Source organism: Uloborus diversus, chromosome 1 (genome assembly GCF_026930045.1).
Source record: "Uloborus diversus isolate 005 chromosome 1, Udiv.v.3.1, whole genome shotgun sequence".
Classification (NCBI taxonomy): domain Eukaryota; kingdom Metazoa; phylum Arthropoda; class Arachnida; order Araneae; family Uloboridae; genus Uloborus; species Uloborus diversus.
This window is the reverse complement of record NC_072731.1, coordinates 90,031,904-90,056,675: the sequence shown is the minus strand read 5'-3', so window position 1 is coordinate 90,056,675 and position 24,772 is coordinate 90,031,904. Positions and strand designations below refer to the sequence as shown.

The following is a 24,772-nucleotide window of genomic DNA, read 5'->3' as shown; positions in this document are numbered from 1 at the left end:
AGGTCATCTATGCGGACTTCAGCACTCATTTCCTGTAATGGCGCAATTTCTGCATGTTTTCTCGTAATATCTGCAATTAGTCGAATAAAAGGATAAATTCCAAGCTCACGTGTCAAACCCTTTCGGTGTCGCAGGGCCCTAGCATATAGACGAGACGAGGCCGGCCAATGAGCCGAATCAGTCCGTCGCCTTTTTTTCCCACCTTTTTCTGTGGGATAACGAAACCGGCCAATAAGCAGTCGGGTCCCACGTCGGTAAGCATCAAAGGAAGCCGCAGTAGCCGAGAGATCATAGAATAAACAGGAAAGGAGGGGTCAAACACTAGAATACAACCGGGGACACTTTCAGAGCATGATCCTGCCCCCTCAATTCTTCCTTCTCTATCCCCTCGAGGCTGATTCCGCGGCTTCTCTTTGATCTTTTCTCGCGCTCTCGGGGCTCTTCCGAGACGAAGTCTTGTTTACATTTGAGAAAAAAGGAATATCTGCCAAGACTGGGCATAAAAGAAGAGGAACGAAGAAGAGATGCGGCACTTGATTTTTTTGCATCCAAAGGACCTTTCCACACTTAGCACTTATCACCATTTACTGATTTTGCTCTCGTGTGGCTCTGACAGCGGCGATCTGTTCTCTTGTCTCGCCGGTTTCGGTCGCAGTGAAATACTTGTACTAATTAACGAAATACTTCATCTCTTCAATTTTTTAATATTTGATAGTTAGATAGTTGGTAGACATATTTACAGTATCGATTCGGAGCAATTCGTAGTATTGGTGAATATTTGTTTACTTTGTAATTCCAAGAGAAGAATCATCTGATTTCGGAAAGAGTAGTTGTGTTGTTTGAGACTTGTGATTTGCTAAATTGCATATGCTTTAGATTATTGAAGATTTATTTTGAAAAATTTCGGTGAAACAAGAAACGAATAACTTTTCTGTTTTGTGATTAACTAAATTACTAGGAAAAAAAGCAATACAGTTGTTACCTTCCAACATAAGCTTCAGAAGAATTCCAAAAAAATTGCTCAGGAGGACTTGATTGTAGTAGTAGGCAGTGAGTTTCAAGAACTTTGTCATTAGCAAATACTTCCATAGCATCATAAATTTTGAAGATAGGATTCCTCTACAGAACAATCTACAATAAGTTTTGAAGAGTGCTCTGCTATTAGAACCATGTTTCTAATTGCGTACCTAGTTTACATTCTCAAATGGATTTCCGAATCCAACGCCAGGACTTTCCAAGATTCCCCAATCGGCAATATGCCATTGGAAACGGACCGATGGGCTGATGCAGCTTATGCTTACATCACCAACATGTCCTGCCAAGATGCTATTCTGACGACCGAGGAAGATTGCCGACAACTGACATCAGTCCCAAAAGCCGAGATGAACTTCTATTCTGCGCTGCCGACATCAGAGGGGAAACTCTTGGCCGTGCTACCCGATGGACCCTTGAACCGAGTGGGTGCCCATGACGCTGTACTGGTGCTCGATCCGTACCCGAAAGCCAACCTAGGACATCTTCTGGTGGTATTCTTCGCGGATGTAGGATGGACGGAAATGCAATGTGAGCTCAATGGTGGAAGGTACATAGGTAAGAACAATTTTCTTCCTTTTCCATGATAGTATATACATTCAGTGCAGCATTGATTATTCAAATACCAGTTTACAGAACACATCGACTATTCGAAAGGGACAAATTCAAATTTTCTCACCACGCAGATAGAAGCTTTCAAACTCGTCAAACCAATAACAATTTCCTTTGCTTAGTTTGTCAGGTTAATAATTCTGTAAAAAATCGATTTTCCGAAAAACTAGGTATCTGTGAACGCCTGTAGTTCGTTTTTTTAATCAACCACCATAGACTAAATTTCGCACACATGCGCTACAAATGAGAAAAAAAGCAAGAAAAATCTTCTATCCCTCTTTTTCTGATGTTCTTAAATTTTTTAACCATTTTTTAAAGTACAGAGAAAAGAGGAAGTTGGTTATTAAGAGTACATTTTTACATTTCAAAAACATTGCGATTTCAAAGACATCCACTTAGTCATTTGCTCAAAGATTTTAGTGCACACAAAAAAATGCATGTTCTATATAGGGGAGAGTGCTAATGAATGGGCCAATTTTTTGTTTTTAATTTTTGTAATTTTTTCTATTACTTTTTTTAGCTCAAAATTGATCCTTAGTTACTTTACAATGAATGGGCCACTAAATGAATTCAATGAGAACATGCGGAACTAATCTTTTCAAAAATTTTCATGAATAAATAAAATCACAAGCAAAAAATGTTTATCGATTTCACTACCCTTACTTTTAATTTTTATTTACTTTTTAATAATTAAAATTTTAATTACTTCTAAAGTTCAATATTATTGCTTTAAAATTCAATGGTAAAATTCAATATTATCATTGAAAATGCGTTAATAATAAATAAGAATTGTTACCTAGATTTTTAAATAGAGAAATATTTGTTTAATGTTTGATTTAAGTATACACCAGTCTACAAAAGCAAACAGTAGGACATTTAAAAAAACTATAAAATCAACAAAGTAAAAGCACACTAATCTACTCTGTTAAATACTGGATGGAATCACTCATATCAAATTCTGATGGTGAAATACTGGCATGTGAGGTCAATAACTGCACAATTCATCTTAATCATTTATAGAATTTAATAGCTAATCTTTCTTAGGGTTAAATTGTACAAATTTTAGAAATTACTATAAAACTATTCTAACAAGACAGTAATCTAAATGTATGACTGCCAGTTATGCTTCATATTAAAGATAAAAATCAGAATAAAAGAATGAAAACCCCCCTTTTTTTTGGTGGCATATCCATAACCATGATATAGTGACCCATTCAGCCCCACCCATACTTCTGGAATTATATTCAGGTATTTTTTATACATGAAATTCAAATTGCATTAAAATACATATTAAAATTAGTTTACAGATATTGAAAGACTTGCTAATACATATACTTGCAGTGAAATAATAGATATTTTTTTAGCTAGTATTAATTTTGCTGAAAAGGGAAAAAAATACATTTCAATCAGATTCTTGACCATCGTACTCTAGTGGAAAAATGGTTTTTCTCAAACAATTGAAAATTGCACGAATTTAGTAGAACGATAGCTGTATTGATTAGCGGCATCTGAAATAATTTTTTGCGAGTACTTTTTCAAATTTTGTTAGTAGCCCATTCATCCCCATGGCCCTTTCAGTACCACTCTCAGCTAAATGAAGTTTTTTTAATGAGAATTTTTGGATTTGATACTAGTGTTTGAAATACTTCTTGATCTGCCACAAACAATCGAAATATTAAAGAAAATCATGTCAATAATTGTATGAGTATATTTCAGTCGTTAAGAAATATTTTAATTAATTAATTTGTTTATTTATTTATTTATTCGCATTAGTTTCAATACTTCGATTTGTCCCACACCTTTCATTTGATAGGAGTCGAATCAATTTCGAAATTGCAAAAAATTAAAATAAATAAAAAAGCCAAAAAAAAAAACCTTGCTTTGAGCTGTTGAGCAGATTTTCAATTTTTAAAAACATTTTATGTCTGTACGATTTGATATGTTAATTATGCTTAGTGTAAAAAAAAAAAAACATTTCAGAATTTAAATTCACAACTAATTAGGTTCGTACTTATGATGCATTTTAATATTTTCAATGTTTAATTTTTAAGCTTTCCTGACCTGAGCGTAAACATAAAAATTCAAGAAATATACACGTATGACGGTTTCTTTTTTCTTTTTTTTTTAGCATTTTCCCCCTGTATAACTTACTTAGCATCATGAAAAGATTTTTAGTGTATGAAAATTTTGCATGGTGCTAAGTAAGTTCTCATGACCACTTGTCTTACTGTTAAAATAGAATAACGTCATGTACAACTTCATTAAAATTTTAAATAGATATTTCGTAGCATATATTTCAAACAACTACATTTTTAAGCATTTCATAAATGTTGTGTGGTTATGTGTTTTTGCTGCAGCAAATGTTTCATTGTTTTGATATGGCAGGGAAAACTTGCTAGATTTTAAAATTATCAACTGCAAATATTTATATAGTAATAACGCAGCGTATTTTTTAAATGTTTTTTCTTTTTTATTTATTTTATAATTTTTATTTATTTTATAACTATTTGACAATACAGTTTCTTCCATCCACTGGGTATTGTTCTCCTATTACATAGTTTTTAGATGTTATACGTATTTCTTTTAGAGACATAGACTTTTTAAAAGAGAGACATAGAGTTTAGGGATATAGAGAGTGTAAACAAAGACTTTATTCGTTAGTTGATTTTCGCATTTATGTATTTTCCTATCATTAGGACTATTGTGCTCTTCAACTAATTAATTCAATTACATTGTTTCTCTGAGAAGATAAATTTTGAACTGTGAGGCAACCTTCAACTCTGCAGCAGTTATTAGAAAGCTTTATCTTACTCCATCTCACTCATGAAAATCTTGTACGTATTCTAGCTCTATTTATTAAAGGTGTTACATTTTTACACCGTTTAATTTTAACTTTCCGAGTGATTACTTTTTATTAAGCAATAATTTTACATATTGTCAACTCTAACAGTTTATAACTACATAATGACTGTTATGTCAAAAACCTCACTCCTTAGAAAGTAAATTCTGGCTGCGCTAGCGCCTGGAGCGAAGTTGAAAATTGTTTAAAAGTCTTCTGAGAACGACGGAAGATGCACATAAAAGTGTATTGATTTTGTGAATTTTTTTGAGTCAGTGTAAGAGCTTATAACCATCCTATATTTATTTTTATTTTTTTTTTCATTTCATTATATATAAAAGAAGCTTTGTTCCAGTACCATGGAAATAAAAAGCATTAAATTCAGATTTTAATTAATAATTAGAATTAAATTAAATTTTAAAGGTGTGTCACTTACTGACGAAGTAACAGAACTGCTATTGCTGATACGAAATCGTCTACATAAACATCTCGCTGCGCTACGCTGTTGCTAGTATGTTGTAACACAAGGCCGTTACGATGGGAGGTCGCTGTGACCTTGCAAAAGTTCCTTATTCGGCAAATTTCAAGACACAATATTGATACATTTTTTCCTTTTTTAATTTCTTAAATTATTTTTTTTTCAAGATGGCAGTGTTCCCTCTCATTAGATGTTATTAATGCATGATATCTGTCAGCAGGCCTGGATCAGTAAATTTTGCCCCCCCCCCCTGCCCAAAAAATCAACTGGACCCCTAACCCCTTCCTGGATTGCTTCTCTCTCCCCTTCCCCGAATAATGAATTTTTAAAAGTGATTTTTGTTCTTTTTTAAGTTCTTTAATATTTCTAACTGTATTTTGAATTAATTTATTTAAATATTTTTATTTATATATTTATTATTATTTTTATTATTTTAAGGTTTTTAACTTGCCCGTTTAAACATTTTTTTGGTAGTTATGTAGGATTTTTAATCCTGATTTTCGAAAATTCATTTCATTTATGAGTTATCTCAGCAAGAAAATAAGTCTCCCATAACTTTACGTTGTTCCTATCCCCCGAGATTAAACCAATTTTGTGATTTCAATCCAACTTTTTAAATAATTTCAATCCAAGTTTTGGTGGCTCATAATAAGTTATTTCTATTAGTTAAGATTCGCTATTATTCTTACGGAATCGTTTTTTGAGTTGAGTTGAACATTACAAAAATACCTTCAGCTTTAAAAATTTGAGCATAGGTTATTATTATTTTTTTTTTATTTCCCCTCCCACCTGGTTTCTTGGGCCGTTTAATTGCTGTGGGCACCCCTGCACTGTAGGGGCAGCGGGTACGTAGATCCGGGCCGCATTTTATCATTCGGTAAAATTGAAATTTCATCGGCAAATTGAGAATTCTCTCCCTCCCAAAAATTTTAGGTCATGGCGCACTGGTAGTACACAAAGGCAAGTTTCCAAGAAGATTAAAAGAAGAATATTTTCTGTTCACTTCATTTATCAGATCCCAGGTGTAGAGTTAAGCCCGCTTTTGTTGCATGGACCCCAGCAACAGGTGCAACTGCCAGAATACATGAAGGGCTTGCCGCCTTTTTTCGCAGATGCAATCCGCGGCGAAAGCGGAGGAACAATAAGAGCGGCACGTGGGTAGGAGCCGACAAAAGGTTTTTCGAACCGCCGTTTCCCGGTACCGCAGGTTTCGGGGATGCTTTAAATACCTATTATTTCAGACCACGAGAAAGAAACGGGTTGACCGTACAAAATATATCCTCGTCTGCCTCTGCTCTTTGTGGCGCTCCCACGGGTGAAGAGTGGCTTCTGTATTGCAAGTGAAGTGAGCAAAGGGAATTCTGAAAATCCTATAAGGAAAGAAGTTGCGGCAATCGAATAACTCCTTATCAAGAGAACTTGAAATTCTTCCTTTCTCAAGGAGCATTCCTAGTAGAAAAACTCCTCCCCTTCAATCTGAATTGTTGAAGACAGAATTTACGTGGATGGGCGCCCCGATGGCAGGTCACGGGAAGTCACCGTGACCTTCCAAAAATTTCCTTTTTCGGCAAATGTAGTCTGATGATGCGGCAAAGTTTGGAGTTCGGCAAAATTATCATTATTCGGCACATTTTGTTCTATTCGGTAAAATTATCACAATTCGGCAGAAATTTGGAGTTTCATTCGATGGAAAATTGGAGTTTCATTCGGCACAATTTGGAGTTCTATTCGGCAAAATTATCATAACTCGGCCGAAATTTGGAGTTTCATTCGGCAGACAGAATTATCAGCAGTATTAGCGAAATTTGGAGTTCTATTCGGCGAAATTATCATTATTCGGCGACATTTGGAGTTCCATTCGGTTTTATTGAGAATTTCTGCCCTCATGAAGATGAGTTTGGGGCACCTCTGTTTACGTTTTAGTAAGTGGTAAAAAAGCAGACACGGAGTAAATAGGGTTGTCTAGGTCAGGGTAATGGAAGGGACGAACTGAAAATTTTTGTAGCCCCCCCCTCCCCCCCCCCAAACGCAGTAGGAAAAACTTGATGCAGAAAGTCGATTCATTACCCTTCCCACCCTCGTAGTGCTAAAATAAATTAATTCCTATACTATTATCAATGTCATGCTTACAACATAATTGGCTGTAACAAGCTTACAACAATATTACAATATAATTGGGTGTGATCATAAACATTATTAGAGCGGGCGCGGGCGCATTATATTATGGTGATACAAACCGTTATATTTTTGTAAAAATATGACAGCTGAGATTGTGTAGTTAATGTACAGTTCTGTATTCGTTCTAAGAAGCATTTTCTGAGACAAAATTAAATATTTGGAAATATTTTTACTTTGCTTTTTTAAGTGAAATATTTTTTCCCCTCAACATTTATTGTCAAAATATCGTTTGTTTTCTCCCGTTCAGCTTTGTTTTTTGAAAGTATATATTAATAATGTCTGGACGTTATCGAAGACAAATTTTAGTTTTCATGCAACGTTTCATTTAGCAGAAGAAGCATTTCAGTTGAAAGTTCGGTCACCAAATTATATAACCTTGCAAGGATTGATGCACCAAACAAACTATACAATCCAATATTTTCGATATTCTGCAAGATTATACATATATGCATTGAAAAATAAAAGAATAGATTATATTTAATATTATCAAGTCTAAATAGTGTTTTAATAATACATCACAAAATTAAACCCGTAAAAAAATTAAGCCTTGTATTTTTCTGGAGTGTAAAAAGTGTTTTCTATTACCTAAGGCATTCATTATCAACTCCGGGAGATCTGCGAGGAGCATAGAGGGGGGGGGGAGGACTCGAGAAAATCATATTCTAATTTAAACTTTGTACTTGTTGCCTAAAGTATAGAAATAGATTGCATTTCATATTCATGTGCTAAATCCTAATTTCTAATGCGTTTACCTCTATCACGTAAAGTTTTCTTGCGAAATCACCGTATGTATTGCATAACTAAGCGAATATCATCACAAACATTTTCATAAAAGTTTTTTTTTTAACAAAAAATAATATTTAATGCACACAAATTGCTGAATTTAGTTATATATTCTTTGGACTAGTGTAAATTACACTGTGGGGGAAATAAAATAAATTTAAGGTGGGAGGGGAGTTAGTTCGATACAAAAGAAAAAATATATTTTCGATATTTTTTCCCACGATACAGCTAACATATATTTATTTCTATAATTACTTCCAAAATAGTAACATTTCAAGAATAATCAGTGAAGTTTTCATTAATTTTATGAATAATGAGCCACAGCGAAATGGCTATTGACAGTTGATACAATTGACTGCGATTCTCGTCTACGAATGACTTAAGACAAAAAAAAAAAAGTTTCATTGAAGTGCGCGGTGAGTAAATCATCATTGCGTCCTGAAATCAAAAAGCCAAAATGATTTTATCAGTTGATAAATTACTGCAAGTAACAACGGCAATTACTATCTTATACAATTAAAAATTGAGCGTATGTACCTATGTACACTCCTGATGGCGAAAATTGCAACACCACGAACGACTTACGCGAGTGAGCTGAAAATTGCAGGAAATGTAAAGTAGGGCATGATATGCAAATGATTAGAATTGCAGACCGGTAGCGCATGCGTATGCTGAGCAGCGCCTCCCTCAGTTGAATCAGTCTTCAAAATATTTTAATTATCTCTTTTCGGGAGTTAAATTTTTTTTTCTAAAAACAAAATATCACTTTTACGTGAAAAGCAAAACTTTTAGTTAATGTAAAATCGATATAAATATCACTGTCCTAAATTGTTAGACATTGTCTTTCAGTGAATTCTTTTAACAGAAACATTTTACAATGTGATAAAACTATTGCGAATTTTAATTCGTTAATTCTCATTGCATGTTTCAGACAAGGCAAAACTACCCTTTTTATTGTTTTGGTGATACTAATATTAAAAGTACAATGAATTGATTTGATTTTAATTGCAAATCGATATCAAGGAGAAAAAAAAAAAAACTCCTCGTTTAAGCAGGAGATTTTTTTTTTTTTTTTTTTGACTGAAAACAAAATGTTTAATGTTTTCAAGATTGAAAACAAATGTTTAATGTTGAGTTTTAATGTTTTCAAAGCGTTAAAGCGTTCTTATGAAAGACTTAATTTTCAGTATTTTTAAATACATAAAATATCTTGGAGTTACCAAATTATTGGAAACTAAAGCTAGAACTGAGTAAAAGATCTGATCCCTTGTTGAATAATTTCTTATATAGTCCGGTCAATTTAGACTATGGAAATAACAAAAATTCCGGGAAAGCTAAATTCCTAAAAATTTCGATGGCGCAGTCTGGGCCATGACCCCTCCTGGGGGGGAGGACACCCCTAACGTGCCTGCTTCTTTTAGAGTTAAACGTGCAGTTCGAGTGAATGAACGTATTTATCACAAACGTCTACTGTTGTTTGTGCTGATTAATATTTAAGAAAAAATGTCACAATTTCGCTTTATTTGCAAGAAACTTTTGACTGAAGGTGAAACTGTTGTGCTGGGCAGTTGTGGAATGCCAACTTTAATCGATGCAAGTCTCGGAAGAAGTTATAAGAATGCTGATTATTTAAGAAGTCAAAAGTCCGTTACAATTCGCGTGGATTGCAGAAAATCATACACCCGGAAAAATTCAATGTCTGCAGCAACGTGAGGATAAAGAGGCTAGTACTTCAAAAGTAAGTCCACCTCGTACTGTAGCGCGATTAAGTGAATTTGAATCCAGCTTTTGTTTTTAAAAACACTGCTTATTTTGTGGCTGTAAAGCGGATGAGGAGGTGAGAAGAAGAAAACGCAGAATAATGAAAGAAAAATTCATAAAGCAGCGACTAAATCCTACTCAAAATTAAAACGTGCAAGAGCAGCTTTTAACACAACTCAGAACGATCTTTAGCTAATTTTAAAAGGGATTCTTTGAATGTAAGTGTGGAAACTTTATAAATTTTTCTACGATAATTCTGCGTTTTGTTCTTCTCAGTCTCTTCATCCGCTTCCTCGCCACAAAATAAGCTTTACAACAAAAGCTGGATTCAGATTCACTTAATCCCGCTCTTGCTCGAGGTGGACTTACTTTTGAAGTACTGGCCATGCTCATTAGGGTGGATTGAAAAAAATCAAAATCTGATAAACGCTAAGTAATAGCCCGAAAAAGTTGCCTTTTGTAGAGATATTTGGTTCAACAAAAGGATTTTGACCAAAAAAAATATCTTGAGGTGTCGCTCGCGCCTCGAAGTTGACCATAAATGCATAAAAACTGGAAAAAGTTATAATAATTTCCTCAAATATTAAAATTTGAGAAATTTGATGTTATCGCTCTTAAAAGAGGCTTTTTGTGTAGATTTCACATTGCATAAGATCATTTTAATAATAAACTGTATTTTAAAGTTCCACACATGCGTTGAGTCTTGAATTTGACCAATATAGTCAGAATTGAATAACATCGTGTTGCTCCGTACTTTGAGAAAAAAATATTAGAAGTTATGAATTGTAAAAGTTTGTTTTCATATTAATTAATTCTTACATAGATACGAAAAAAAAGTAATAAAATCATTTCTTATCTAGTAAAAAAATGTCTAATTCTCCACTTAGCAGATAACTTTGGCTCAAAATGTCAAATTTACCTATGATAGAGAACAAAGGTTAAGTATAAAAATTTTAAAATATTGTGGCTTGCAACAGCCCACATCAGTCACCCTTTGAAACAAAAGACGTTGTTAAAGAAATTTTAATGGGTTTTGAGCCCTCAAACTGTAACCACATTGATTACAATAAAACATAAGTTTGGCATGCGAGTTGAACTATTTTACTTCTCATAATTTTCAGTCTTGATTGAAATTGTGGCTTGATGGTATTGTGGCTTAATATTTCTAGATTCTAATCTGACTCGAATAAATCCATCCCTTTTGGTTAGGCAGAAAACTGTACCTGACATTTATTTTTCTTATTTTACCTATCGTCACACTGCATTAATATGACATGTGAGGTTTTGAGTACCTGACACTTCTTTTTCTTATTTTACCTATCGTCTCGCTGCTTTAGTATGACGTGAAGTTTTGAAAACCATACTACTCAGTAGGAACGCCACCAAGCAATTTCATTCAAAGTTTTATCGGAAGTCCCCTTTTTGAAAGAGGGAGCTGCCGAGTTTTACCAGTTCTGCTTATCGATGAGTTCTGCTTCAAAATTGAAATCTGGAATGATACATGTTCATTGTCCATCTTCGAACTGATCGTCGTAATCCGTCTTGAAACAAGTTCTCTGATGATGGTCATCCGCAATGCCTAGTGTTATATTTTTTAGATTCTCAAAGTAACCAGTTTGCAGAACAAGAGCTGATGATCCAAACATAGTACGATGGCAAGTTAAAAAAATTCGATTGTTTAGCGAAAATTTACAATTTCAGATTTCAACTTGAGTTCTTTGATAAGCAGAAGTACGAAAACTTGGATCATCTTCTTAAAAAAGGAATATCAGATAAAGCTTTAAAAGAAATGGTGCTTGAGGGCATAGCTACTGAATTATATGACTTCCATTACCTCACGTTATACTAAAACAGTGAGACGATGCGTAAAATTAGACAAAGAAGCGTCAACCACAGTTCGTTGTCTAACCAAGAGAGATGGATTTCTTAGTCAGATTAGAATCCAGAAATCTTACCTACAATGTATCACTAAGGCCAAACGTTGTCAGAAGTCAAGATAATAATGCGAATCGCCAGCCAAACTATGATTTTTTGTATGAAATGTGGTTACAGTTTGAGAGCTCAAAAAACATTTAAAAGGGGGTTGTTTTGAAGGGTATTTTTCTCAGTTTTTGGAGGAGGACTCTTGCTTCTTGGGGGGGGGGGGCTCCGCGATATTGAGGGGTGCGCCCATACCCTTAGTAGGTCCGGCCCCGTTGGGTATGTGAACGATGCCACATGGATTAGAATAGCCAGATATTATTCAAGGCTATGCAAGTAGAGGGGATTCTGTAAATGACTGGCTGTCTTTTGAGAGTACGCAATATCTGGGAAAGTTTGGTCTTGGAGAAAAAAATCATAAGGACCATTTTTATAGAGAATTTTGAGATCTATAACTTTGGTCTGCGGTACTTTTCGATAAAACTTGCCGTTTTTGAGAAAAATACAAAAAACCTAAAATTTTGACCTTTGACCCCGAATAACTTTTTTAGCGCACATGGGATCGATGGGGACTTTTGGCACCTTATTTGTAATAGTAAGCCCAAGGTCCCTACAAAAATTTAGCTTTCCCGGAATTTTTGTTATTTGATCACTATTTTTATGTCTAAATTGACCGGGCTAATAGTTATATATCTAAAGGGAGCATAGTTATCTAAGTTATCTAAAGGGAGAGAAGGAAATAAAAAAGAGAGAGAGAAACTGTTTTGTGTGAAAATATAACTTTGATATTTATTGAGGGGTGAAAAACAGTCATTGACCAAAGTCCAAACGATTTTTTAAGCGAAATAATATACATATAAAAAGTGTCTACAGAACAATGCTAAAGCTTTATCTAAAGCGGGAAGGCAGCGATTCACAATTTTTTTTACCATGCGAACCTTTTCCAAAATCCAAAAGAAATCAGCGAACCCAATGTGCATTAATAAGTAACGCGTAAGAAAACAAAATTTGGAAAAACTTTTTTTTTTTTTTTTAAATGTTGCACAATCGTTCATGATAAAAAACGAAAACAGAATTACAAAATGTACAAGCTATGACGATAGCTGAAATAAAATAGTTTCAAAAGTAATGTAACAGACCTTTCGAAATATTTAGCTGATTTTTTGCAAATCGATGTTGTTAAACATTAAATTAGCTTCGATTAGTTCTGGAAGATATTTCTTGCTTAAAAGTATTTTGTTATGTGACACTTCAATAGGTTGGTGTTTCAGCAACGAGGTTTTTTGTTATTATAATTATCATTGTTTTATAAAATACGAAAGAAAATTAAGAGAATAAATACTGTTGATTAACGGTCAGAAAATCGATGATGGTATACGCAAAATTATGCTCATTTACACACTTGTGTTCTTGTGTATTTGGGGGCACGGCAGTGCCCCCGCCAAGTCGAGCGCGAAGCAAACACTGCCGTACCATCCTTTACTGGAACCATTTCGCCGCATTTTCAGGCCCCTATTTGAGAACCTTCTGATGAGACTAGAACGCAGAAATTTTCGTCATCCAGTAAGCTATAATCACATACTTAAAATCCGAAATTTCAAGTCTGTAGGTCATTTAGTTCCGAAGTTAAACGAAAGCAAAGTTTCGCATTTATGACACTCACTCACTCACTCATGATCATCAAAATAGAACTAGTACTTCCCATAAACTCAGAGAGGTGAAATTTGGTACAGAGTTAGGGTTTGATGACTACATAAAGGGAAAACTATAAAAACTAGGCAACCGCCTTTACAAAAAATATTCAACTTTGTGGGCCGCTTCATTTGATGTCAAAAATCGAAAGTCTGAAGTATCTAATGAAGAACCCTCAGCTGGTCTCAGCTGTATTAGATATGGTAATGCCCCCTTCTACTATTGGTACATCAAAAAATCGATTGTCATTGCGAAAGTCCAGCGTAGTGGGACACATCGTCTAATTTAATCTAGCCTAACTTTAGTCTACTCGAACATTACACAAATTAAATGTTTCTACAAAAAGAAGTGAAATCCCACCAAAAACATTCTGTAAAAAACTAGCCAAGTCTCGATGGAGCTGTTTGTTTATCTCTAAAAAGTAATGAAATCTAAACAAAGTCATGACAAGTCGAAGGTTCCTTACTGCGATTTCTTTATTGTTATAGTTAATGTTGTGTGACTTGGCCGTTAAAGGGTACACAAGGGTACAAAACCAGGTGCTCCATGACACGATTGCACCAATCTGTCGCCAGAACCGCTACCCATTGACGATGGAAAATTGCCACTTGGAAAACGTGTAAACAAAATTGACTTGTACCCACTAACGTATAAAGAATGTTTAACGGCCAAGTCACACAACATTAACTATAACAATAAAGAAATCGCAGTAAGGAACCTTCGACTTGTCATGACTTTGTTAAGATTTCATTACTTTTTAGAGATAAACAAACAGCTCCATCGAGACTTGGCTAGTTTTTTACAGAATGTTTTTGGTGGGATTTTCTTCTATGTGAACTGAAAGCATTTATACCGCTGCGAGAAAATTTAGGTTTCTTAATGCAGAAACAGCCAATTTTTCTTGTATACTATCCACAAAATGAACAGAATTAGAAAATCGAAAAGTCTTTTCTTCCAATGAAAAATTTGTATAACACAACTATAAGATTTGCTCTTTTATTACTCAACATATTTTAAATCGGAAGTAATCTTTTCACTAGGGAATTTTCCTCTACGATTTTTTGATGCCTAAACAAACGCAAAATATTGAAAGAACGAGAGGAACAAATTGAAATGAAAACTGTACAAACATCTCGAGCTACAAGAGAACCCTTTCTTCAGCTCCAAACAAGTTACGTTGCAAGACAAAATTAACTTTACTTTTGTAACATAGCACTATTTCTTTGACCACATTAGAGGTTCCTTAAATCCCCGAAACAAATGCATGCAATTTAGGGTCTTATTGCGTTGTTTAACTTTAACTTTCTTCGTCGGTGGTCATCAGTCTGACACAAAATTACCCGACACAATTTTTACCTGAGTCTAAGGACATAAAAGTAGCTTTTTTACCACAGTCTAAGAAAACAAAATCAACTTTAACCACAATCTAAGGACACTTAAGTAATTTTTACCACAAGCTAAGGACGCAGAAGTAATTTTTACCACAGTTGAAGGACACAAAAGTAATTTCCACCAGTCTCTAAGGACACATGAGTAATTTTTACCACAGCTGAAGGACACAAAAGTAATTTCTACCAGTCTCTAAGGACACATGAGTAATTTTTACCATAGTTGAAGGACACAAAAGTAATTTCTACCAGTCTCTAAGGACACATGAGTAATTTTTACCACAGTTGAAGGACACAAAAGTAATTTCCACCAGTCTCTAAGGACACATGAGTAATTTTTACCACAGTTGAAGGACACAGAAGTAATTTCCATCAGTCTCTAAGGACACATGAGTAATTTTTACCAAAGTTGAAGAACACAAAAGTAATTTCTACCAGTCTCTAAGGACACATAATTTTTACCAAATTACATGTAGTGCTCTTTTTAACAGTCGAAACTCTTTTTTCTTTGATTCTGCAGGTAACAACGTCTGCCTGACCCTGGCTCTCAGGAAGCGCTGCCATAACCGACTGTTGGAAACGAAATGGAAGCTGAAGTACCTGAGCAAGCAAAATCGCAACAAACAGTGCGAGATCAATTTCTTCCCTCTCGTACATGTGGCTGGGGAGATGCCGTCGCAGAGAAGGCAGCGCCTGCAGTGCCGACACTACTTGAGAGGTAAATTTAAATTTTTCAGCAAATAGGGAAGTTTTTGATTTTTCAATTTTATTTTTATATGATAGAGCAACATGTATGAACATCATAGGTGAAAAAAATTTTGCGGTACGATAAGTAGTTTTTATTTAGTTAATTTTTAAAGTTTAAGCGCTTGTGACGTCAAATGGCATAGGAAGTGACGTCATGCGCTCTTCCGATACGGGAGAAGCTGAAGGGCATGCACTTGGCTTCGAAGAAGAAACGTAAAAGGCTTATCTCCTCGCTTCCATCTTAAGTCCTCGCGTTTCTGGAACATTAAATCTCTCATCCTCTCGGAAATATTCGAATATCATCATTGATGTTACTTGAGGAAGATTATTTAGATTGTGCTTTAACGAATCCTCCATAATGTGTTCAAAAGGATTATTGAATTTCTAAAAAATAAAAATATCAGCGCGCTCAAAATGTGCGTACGAAAACAAGGGATCTTCGGCGGAAGGCTGCTCATTAGTGCCCTGTGACGTAAGCTCGTGACGTTTCAGAAGAGCGCACTCTTGCGCGTGGATTTTTAAAAATTCATTAAAAATCAATCACGGTGTCTTAAAATTCGGCGATGGTGAATTTTTTAGTTTTGAGGGTCAATTAACAATATCCAATAGTCAAAATAGGAACATTTAATAGGTTGCAACTTCCCTATTAGCATAAAACACAACTGATATCAACGTTAGCCCTAGTTTCTGGTATAAGATTCCAGATACGAAAATAAAATTACAGCTTTCCAAATAAAAACTCCATTTTCTTCTGAAAAACTCGAAATCACCTTCATCTTCTTTAGACTCCTATTCCTCACATTAAACCATCTGAAAAACTTCATTTTTTTTTCTCCCTAAGATTCCATTTTTTCCAGCAAATTCCACTGCTTTAGACCAAACATTAATATTTTCCTTAGTATATTCAAACCCCAGTAAATTTTGGTAAAAGGCGTTTAAATTTCACTGTTGTTAGTTTGCTGCTTGATTTCACATAATACATACAATGAAGATCTCAACTCAACATCCAGAAAACGAAGCAAAAATATAGCCTACATAATGATTGAAAATTAAAAATAAAGTCAAAAAGATAGATATGTATGTATAAGTGAGGATTAAAAAACTCCATTCCTCCTATTATGCTTCGGTCTTTACTGTAGAACTTTTTATTACTGTTTGTCCAGTTTACAATTGTTTTATTAACAAAGCTTCATTTGCATGATTAAAATGATATAAAAACTTTTTCTTTTACTTTGCAGGGTTTGCCGCCTGCCCCTCTCTGCGCCCCCGCAACGAGACGTCCACCTTACTGTGCGATCCCTTGCAAACGAACAAGTACGGATGCAGCATTACTGGACAGACGATCAGCGTCCGCTGCCGCCTCTTCGAACGCTGCGACCACGCCGTTTTGCTCTCAGGAGGTTGGGACGGTTTGACAGATCGACCACTCTTCCGAGAAAACGTCCTCGGCATGTACCAGGCACTGGAAAAGAACGGATTCCCCGGCGGTAACATCAAAGTATTTTATTCCAACGGAAACATCGGACTAGAAGGTAAGTTAAAACTAACTACTGATTCACTTGATTGGTGCAAAAATTAATATTTAAAAATCACCGGTTTAATCTCCTTGAATACTAATGAAATCACATACAATAAAAATAACTAAGGTATACAATTCCTTAACAATCAGTGACGTCCGAGAGACGTCATTTTCTCATGTGCCATTGTAGCCTGACGTCTCTAAGACGTCATTTATTTCAAGTGCCATTAGAGACTGATGTCTCAAAGACGTCATTTATTTCAAGTGCCATTAGAGACTGATGTCTCAGAGACGTCATTTATTTCAAGTGCCATTAGAGACTGATGTCTCAGAGACGTCATTTATTTCAAGTGCCATCGCAGATTGATGTCTCTTTAGACGCATTCTATTCATGTGCCATTGTGATTTAGATGTCTCTGAGACTTTATATTTACTTCATGTGCCTTTGCAGACTTAATGTATGCAAGACGTAATTCATTTTATGTGCCACTATAAACTGACGTCTCCGCTACGTCGTTTATTTCGTGTGTCTTTGCAGACTGACGGCTCCCAGACATCGCTTGTCGCCAGACATCGCTTGTCATGACTGATGTCTCAGACATCAGTTTTTTCATATTCCACTAGACCTTTTGATGTTTCCGAGACATCATTGTGTGTCACGGAAGTACGTAAAATGCTTTGAAAGCAAATGTAGATTTTCTCGCAATATTTTGTAGCATTAAAATATTTTTTTTTTTTAAAGAAAATGACAACAGCCGTCCTCAAGAGCTCTATCCTGCAGCTTTTAAGCTTCCTATTCGATACCACATCAGAAAGATCTGTCAATCGCTGCACTGTGCTGATTCCTTCGTTATTTACTTAAACAGCCCCACCAAGAGTGACGGATCCATGTTTCTGTGGGACATCGATGGAAATGGACAAGTAAGACCATTTATCTCCCCTCTTCCAGTATATTTATTGACGAAGTTAGGAAGTTTTTAATAATATAAACGACACCATAACTACTGGTTTAAAAATAATTTGGAATATTTTCTTGCTCATACAATGATTGGCGAGGTCACAGGGGAAACTTTCCAAGTGAAGCACAAATCTGCCACGAACGTGATGTCTCAAATGAAGCGTAGTTTTCTTACAGTGGCGTTAAACAGGGGGGCGATCCCCCGTGATCCGAATTCTTCCTTTGAAGCTTAAAATTAAATTCCTGTAATGAAAATTAAAGTGTTCCTCGTCAATTTAACAGATGTTTTTCGTGATCAAATCAATTTTAAGTATGTTTTACTGTCTATGTAAAATTAAAAGCATTCTGAATTGCTTCGATTTATATTTTCAAGTAACGTAGTTGGCAATTGTTTGCCTGGACACACCTCATGAGAAATTATTTTCTAAGTCTTTTTTCACTCATCGAAAAAATAACAACCACGATCCGTAAAAATTTCATCCAAGATAAACCTTCTACCAATAAGACTTCATATAGAGCATACTTCTCACACTACAGCACTGGTTCATTGGTTAAGGTTTTTTCCGAACTACTGGTTATTGTTGCAGAATGAAGCAACTACACTTTAATTTTGTTTCCTCTCAGTGTGGAAAGTGATTTAATAATGCATTTCGCATATCATTTTAGGGAACTTTTATTTCAAGAAAACTATCTTGGAAGAAAAAAAAAATATTTAGTTTCTCAATTGATAGAAATACTCAGCAATGCTCTTACTGTTTCTGTATTATCAAAGTTTTTTGCACTCCAAATATTCTACTAGTCAGATCGCGATGTCAAAAAAACTGCCGGATTTTTTGTCAGTTACTGCCTTTTGCCAGGGGTGCCCACCTGCGGGGGGGGGGGGGGTCATGGCACTGACTGTGCCATTAAAATTTTTAGAGAGTGTTTTGAGGGGTATTTTTTACTTGGTTTTGGGAGATCTTCGCGGTATTTAGTGGGGTGCGCCCTTGCTCTTAAGGGAGTGGGCACCCCTGCTTTTACAACAGGGCAAGTGTGAGAAATGCATCAGTAGTGGTCTACGTTTCAGCACTTTCTGTTTCTTTTTGTGTTCCGCAGTTTCTGTAAATGAAACAAATTTCGAGCATTCTAATTTTGTGCAGAGATTCTTCAGAAACAAGGGCGTCCTAATGGGAGGTCGGTGGAGGTCACCGTGACCTTTCAAAAATTTCCTTATTCATAAATAGTATCTGACGATTCGACAAAATTTGGAATTTTATTTGGCAAAGTTGTCATTATTCGGCGAAATTTTGAGTTCCATTCTTCAAATAGAGATTTTCCATCCTTCCAAAAATTTGTTCGATGCGCCTCTGTTCGGAAATTCGGGATTTTAAAGATTTACACAATTTTTGGTCTACCTCGAGTAACTTGAGAACAATCAAAGTTGGAAAAAAGTATCTGCGTTGATTTTTATGTCCCTAATGAACGCCTTCATCACCTCCTAAAGATTTACCTAGAGTTTGAAGCATCCTGCCTGTATATAATATGTCTATAATGTACATATGTCGATCATTCATTCTTTACTTCATCATCAACCCTTAGCGCTTATGTTTATCAGACGTAACATCATGTACTAGCACTGAGTGCACTTATTTATACGTTACCTGTTAAAATGTACATAATTTCACAATCGATACAATAGCTTTTCTTCTGTGGAAAAAACCTGTTTTAAACCGCATCCCGGTTATTTCTCGGATAAATGTGGATCTTTTTTCCTCCTGCTTCGTTCTGGAGAAAAAGCAGAGTTTTTACTCAGAATACACTACGTGGAACGACTTTGTTTATTTGCTGGTTATAGGCCGCTAAGGATGCTGGGAAAAATCTCTTTCTTGAGTACAACGTACAACCTCTTTTCACGGGAAAACCAGTGAATTTTTCAACCTTTTTTTCTGAACTAGAGCGAGGAAATGCGAGGTACAAAACACTCACGTGAATGCGGCGAATAGGTGGCTAATGTTAAAAGAAGAAAAAGTTTTCAATTTTTGTGTTTAAATGCATTAAATCTAACAAAAGCACATATCTCTTGTAGGCTGACGAAAACGAAATTTACTCCGTCAAGGAACTACTGTACGACCTACAGGACTGCGCAGCGCAACAGGTTTACATCATAGCCGACCAGAGCTACTCAGGGCAATTGGTACATGCTTTGGAACGCTCGGACAGACACGAGAATGTCATCGCTTTCGTCAGTGGCGCAGAACACGAGTACTCCTGGAACGCAGAATATACCTCCAAGTGGATCGCTCAAGCAAGTGGAACCCGCCACACAGACACCTGTGTTGGGGACATGTATGAGGTGAGCTGCTTACAATGATCTCACTATAATGACTCTTTGCGTCTGTTTTCGTCAACGCTTACATGTCGTCGAATTTTTGCACAATATAGGTGCAACCGAATAAAAGTTCGACAGAAATTATCAACTTTTTGTGTCTGATGTTAAATCACTACGTATTAGATTTTAACTGAATACAAATTACTAATAGATGTATATTAAACTCAGGATTAAATTCTTGGCATGATGGCATCTGGTTTTTCAGTCGTTCTGAAACTTTTTTCCAGCTCTTTAACATGAGCTCACGAACATGCTTCTAATTATCAAAGTACGCTACTCGCCTTGAGCCAATGGCTCTAAAAACCTGTCAGCATTAGTTTCTACCTGAACCGAATCAATGTATGCCAGCCTTTGTTTGGATCCATTTATCATTTTTTCAAATATACAACAAATCACACTGAAGGCGAAAACATTCGATTTGCGCCATCCCCCTTGGAACGATTAGCGCCGAAAATTTAATCAAAACAAGTTGATCCACTAGTGACTCGTATACAATGAACTTTTATTTGTTCCGAAGAGTTACGACTCGAGAATTGTTTTTACTTATAAGAAAATTGTTTTTTTTTTTTTTTTTTTTTTTTTTTTTTTTTTGTACCATTCCCCTTGCAGCTATTGGCACAAAAATATAATCACCACCCGTTCTTACTTCGAGGTTCGTTTAAACACAATTTTTTTTTAAAAGCTGGACAAAGTGAATGGGGGCCTGATAGTTGACACCTTCAATTTTCCTGAAACTTTCAAGACATTTTACTAGTATTGCGATAAGAAAAAGTGAAGCTTCTTTCCTCTCTAATTTGACTTATTGGCTCTCGAATGGAGGTCAAAGTTTAGGGTCGTGAGAAAAAAGAGCTAAATATATGATTGCTTTGCTTCAAAAGCAATGAGTGAACCGAGCCAACTCTTTTAAATAAGGATACTACTTGGTACTAGGTACATTCTAGTATAAATATTTTGGTGACTCACGCATAACTTTGAGGGCATAGGTCAATTGAAAATGCAATTTTTTAAACTTTTTTTTGCCTTGTTCGGGCCCGGATATCTGCTAAAGCCGTGAGTAACCCTCGGAAATAAGAATATGATTAACTACTCACCACAGTATAGTACTAAGAAAAGCATAAAATATCTTTCGTTTCTCTTGGCTATAGTAGTTAAACGGTATCAAAGTCGATGATTTTTTTTAAATGGCCAAGTTTAGAGGCCAATAACTTTGATCGCAACGGGCCAACAACTTTGGGACACAGCTGTAGTTATAGTCCGAGTGGTGTAGTTTAAGGTCCAGGTTAGAAACCCATGGCCAATAATCAACTTTTTTGATTACGCGGTCTCAAAGTTGATAATTTGAAACAGCAAGAATCAAAGTTTTAGGTCTACTCTATAACGCATGAGTCAATAACTTTGAGCAAGAGCTGTAATTATGCTCTACGTGGTGTAGTTTTAGTCTGATGTCAAAAAAACATGAGATCTAATCATCTTACTTAATTAAACGGTCTCAAAAATGAAGATTTCAGTATAAAAGAGCGTTTTTTCACGAGTTTATATGCGTGCTACTCAAAATCTTATGAGTTCAAACTCATATAAATACTAGAACGAATCAACAGTCAAATGTACTTAAAGCTCCCAAAATTTCATGCTTCCAGTGCAATAAAATTTTCTGTAACCTCGACTAAACCATTTCAGTTCTTCTCACAAAGCTGATCCGATATTTTGGAGATCCTAGATAATCAGGATTCGAATCTCGGAAGCTGAAAATTTGGATATGTGAGTTTCAAAGACATCTCTACACCTCTATGAAATTTCATCCCATTCGGGGATGATCGAGCAGGGACAATTTGAGAAATTTAGATCAGTTGACGTGGAATCACCCTGTATAACAGTGACAAATCACATGCCACTTTTTTTTTTTTTACTGTATAATGATCATAAATCAATGCTATATTTTAGGAAGAGCTTTGCAATTGGGTAAGAGATTGAGTTCATAATTACAGTAGAGTTTGCAAATACACTACTTAGTAATAAACTTTTATAAATAAACAAACTTATTAAATTTGACTCAAATCTAAAAACATAAATACAAAAAAAAAAAAAAAAAACAAGGAAAAAAACACAGGTTTGCTTGACAATACAAAAAATGCGGGTGAAATGTGCATAATGTTCATATCAGAGTGATTCCACGTCAACGGACGTTATTTTTCAAATTGTCCCTGCTCGATCATCCCCGAATAGAATGAAATTTCATAGAGGTATAGAGAAAGGGTCTTTGAAACTAACCTCATGCAAATGTTCAGCTTCCGAGATCCGAATCCTGAAGATCTAGGATCTCCAAAATATAGTACTCCAAATTGGCGGATCAGCTTTGTGAAAAGAATTGCCATATTGTGTGGTTGAGGTTACAGAAAATTTTATTACTCTGGAAGCATTAAATTTTGGGAACTAAAAGTACATTTAGCTATTGATTCGTTCTAGTATTTATGTGAGTTTGAAATGAGATTTTTAGTAGCACGCATATAAACTCGTGAAAAAACGCTCTTTTATACTGAAATCATCATTTTTGAGACCGTATGATAATTAGATCTTATAGTTTTCTGACATGAGTCTAAAACTACACCACGTAGAGCATAATTACAGCTCTTGCTCAAAGTTATTGACTCATGCGTTATAGAGTAATTGACCTAAAACTTTATATCTTGCTGTTTCAAATTATCAACTCTGAGACCGCGTAATTAAAAAAGTTGATTAGTTGCCATGGGTTTCTAACTTGGACCTTAAACTACACCACTCCGACTATAACTACAACTGTGTCCCAAAGTTGTTGACCCGTCGCGATCAAAGTTATTGACCTCTAAACTTGGCCATTAAAAAAAAAACATCGACTTTGAGACCGTTTAACTACTATAGCTAAGAGAAGCGTAAGTTATTTTATACTTTTCTTAGTACTATACTGTGGTGAGTAGTTAATCATATTCTTATTGCCGAGGATTACTCACGGCATTAGCAGATATCCGGGCCCGAACAAGGCAAAAAAAAGTTTAAAAAATTGCAACTTCAATTGACCTTTGCCCTCAAAGCCATGAATGAGTCACCAAAATATTTATACTAGAATGTACCTAGTATCAAGTAGTATCCTTATTTAAAAGAATTGGCTTGGTTCACTCATAGCTTTTGAAGCAAAGCAATTATATATTTAGCTCTTTTTTTTCACGACCTTAAACTTTGGCTCCTGCTCAAGGTCAAACAAGTGAGTTTTGTAAAAAAAATAAACTTCACTTTTTCTTATCATAGTACCACTAACACATCCTGAAATTTTTACTAAAATTGAAGACAAAAACCATCAAAAGTGTCCAGCTTAAAAAAAAAAATGACTCTTAATAAGCTATATATATTTATTTATTTCTTTTCAGGCGCTGAGAAATCAAATGAATTCATCCAATCCAATAACGTTCGATGGCTCCAATGGAACCATCAACACAACTCTATTTGGAGCGCCGTGTGACGTACGTCCACCCTTTACTCAACACGAACTCCTAAAAAGCTTTTTTGGTTGCCAAAACTTACCAACAAGCATTTGGCTAAGAAGGCGTAGGACCTTTGAAGAGGAAACTGAAGACGAATAATTACAACTGTGATTTACCATTTAGGACTTTGTCTTAGTTTCGTTGATTTTGTAAGCTTTTAAGGTACACAAAGTACATTGACTCTCCACTGGTACATCAGACTTAAAACTGGTTGCTGTGTTGCGATATCTGAAATCTCAATCTTGAAAACTTTGGCAACTAATTTGCTTGCATAGTTATGCAAATTATAATATGTGATTTCCCGGTCCCTACGTTTCATGGAAAGTACTACGATGTTGGTGGTGGTCACTCAAGAATTCTCATTCCATAAATAAATTCTTGGGGGTTTACTCTTGGAATGGTACGCCTGAATCTATACATGGTATTCCACTTCCGATGATCGTAAAATGTAGTATTTTGCGATTATTTCTGAGAGAAGGAGCGATTTACCATCTAAAAAGCATGATCACTATACAAGTTCTCTAAAGTTCACTGCTTCTAAGATTACAATGCAGATCCTTTTCTTTTGTTCAAGAACAGCAAATTCTTACCTACATTGATCTGTGTCTGTAATATTTCAGAAGACTGTTGAACAGGATTAAAACATTTTAATGCTGATACAAATTTCCTGCAAAAACGCGCTGCAGAGCTTTAGTGCCCTGTTTGTTGAATCAGCCTCTTGTTTTTTAAATGTAACCAAATAAGTTCAGTGATGGCTTTAGTGATAAATTGCAAGTATCACTGCAAATTATGTCACAATATTGGAAGTGGTTTTTGTTTCACAATTTAATCATTTCTAGCACTGCTTTGTTATTTTTTACTGTGTAAAATCGTTTATTCTATTCAAGATTACAATTGGCACAGAAAATGTTGAAGTACCGTAATGGCAGTATTGGTGTGAAAAATTAATAACTCCTGTTGTCGTTTGCAGATAAAGATTTGTACA

General features: G+C 35.3%; 1 protein-coding gene across 1 annotated transcript; it reads left to right on the top strand.

Annotated features, from left to right (window-relative positions):
• Nucleotides 1-1,256: 1,256 nt before the first annotated feature.
• On the top strand, nt 1,257-23,886 carry LOC129230427 (uncharacterized). Its single transcript, XM_054864859.1, has 6 exons — nt 1,257-1,590; nt 15,204-15,401; nt 16,669-16,962; nt 17,692-17,870; nt 19,973-20,239; nt 23,674-23,886. The coding sequence occupies exons 1-6, from the start codon at nt 1,257-1,259 to the stop codon at nt 23,884-23,886; spliced, it is 1,485 nt and encodes a 494-aa protein (XP_054720834.1).
• Nucleotides 23,887-24,772: the final 886 nt, after the last annotated feature.

Coding starts and splice junctions, on each gene's coding strand:
- LOC129230427 (XM_054864859.1), top strand. CDS start 1,257: ATGCCATTGGAAACGGACCGATGGGCTGATGCAGCTTATGCTTACATC. Junction 16,963..17,691: donor CGGAAACATCGGACTAGAAG/GTAAGTTAAAAC, acceptor TTTTTTTTAAAG/AAAATGACAACAGCCGTCCT. Junction 20,240..23,673: donor GTGTTGGGGACATGTATGAG/GTGAGCTGCTTA, acceptor ATTTCTTTTCAG/GCGCTGAGAAATCAAATGAA.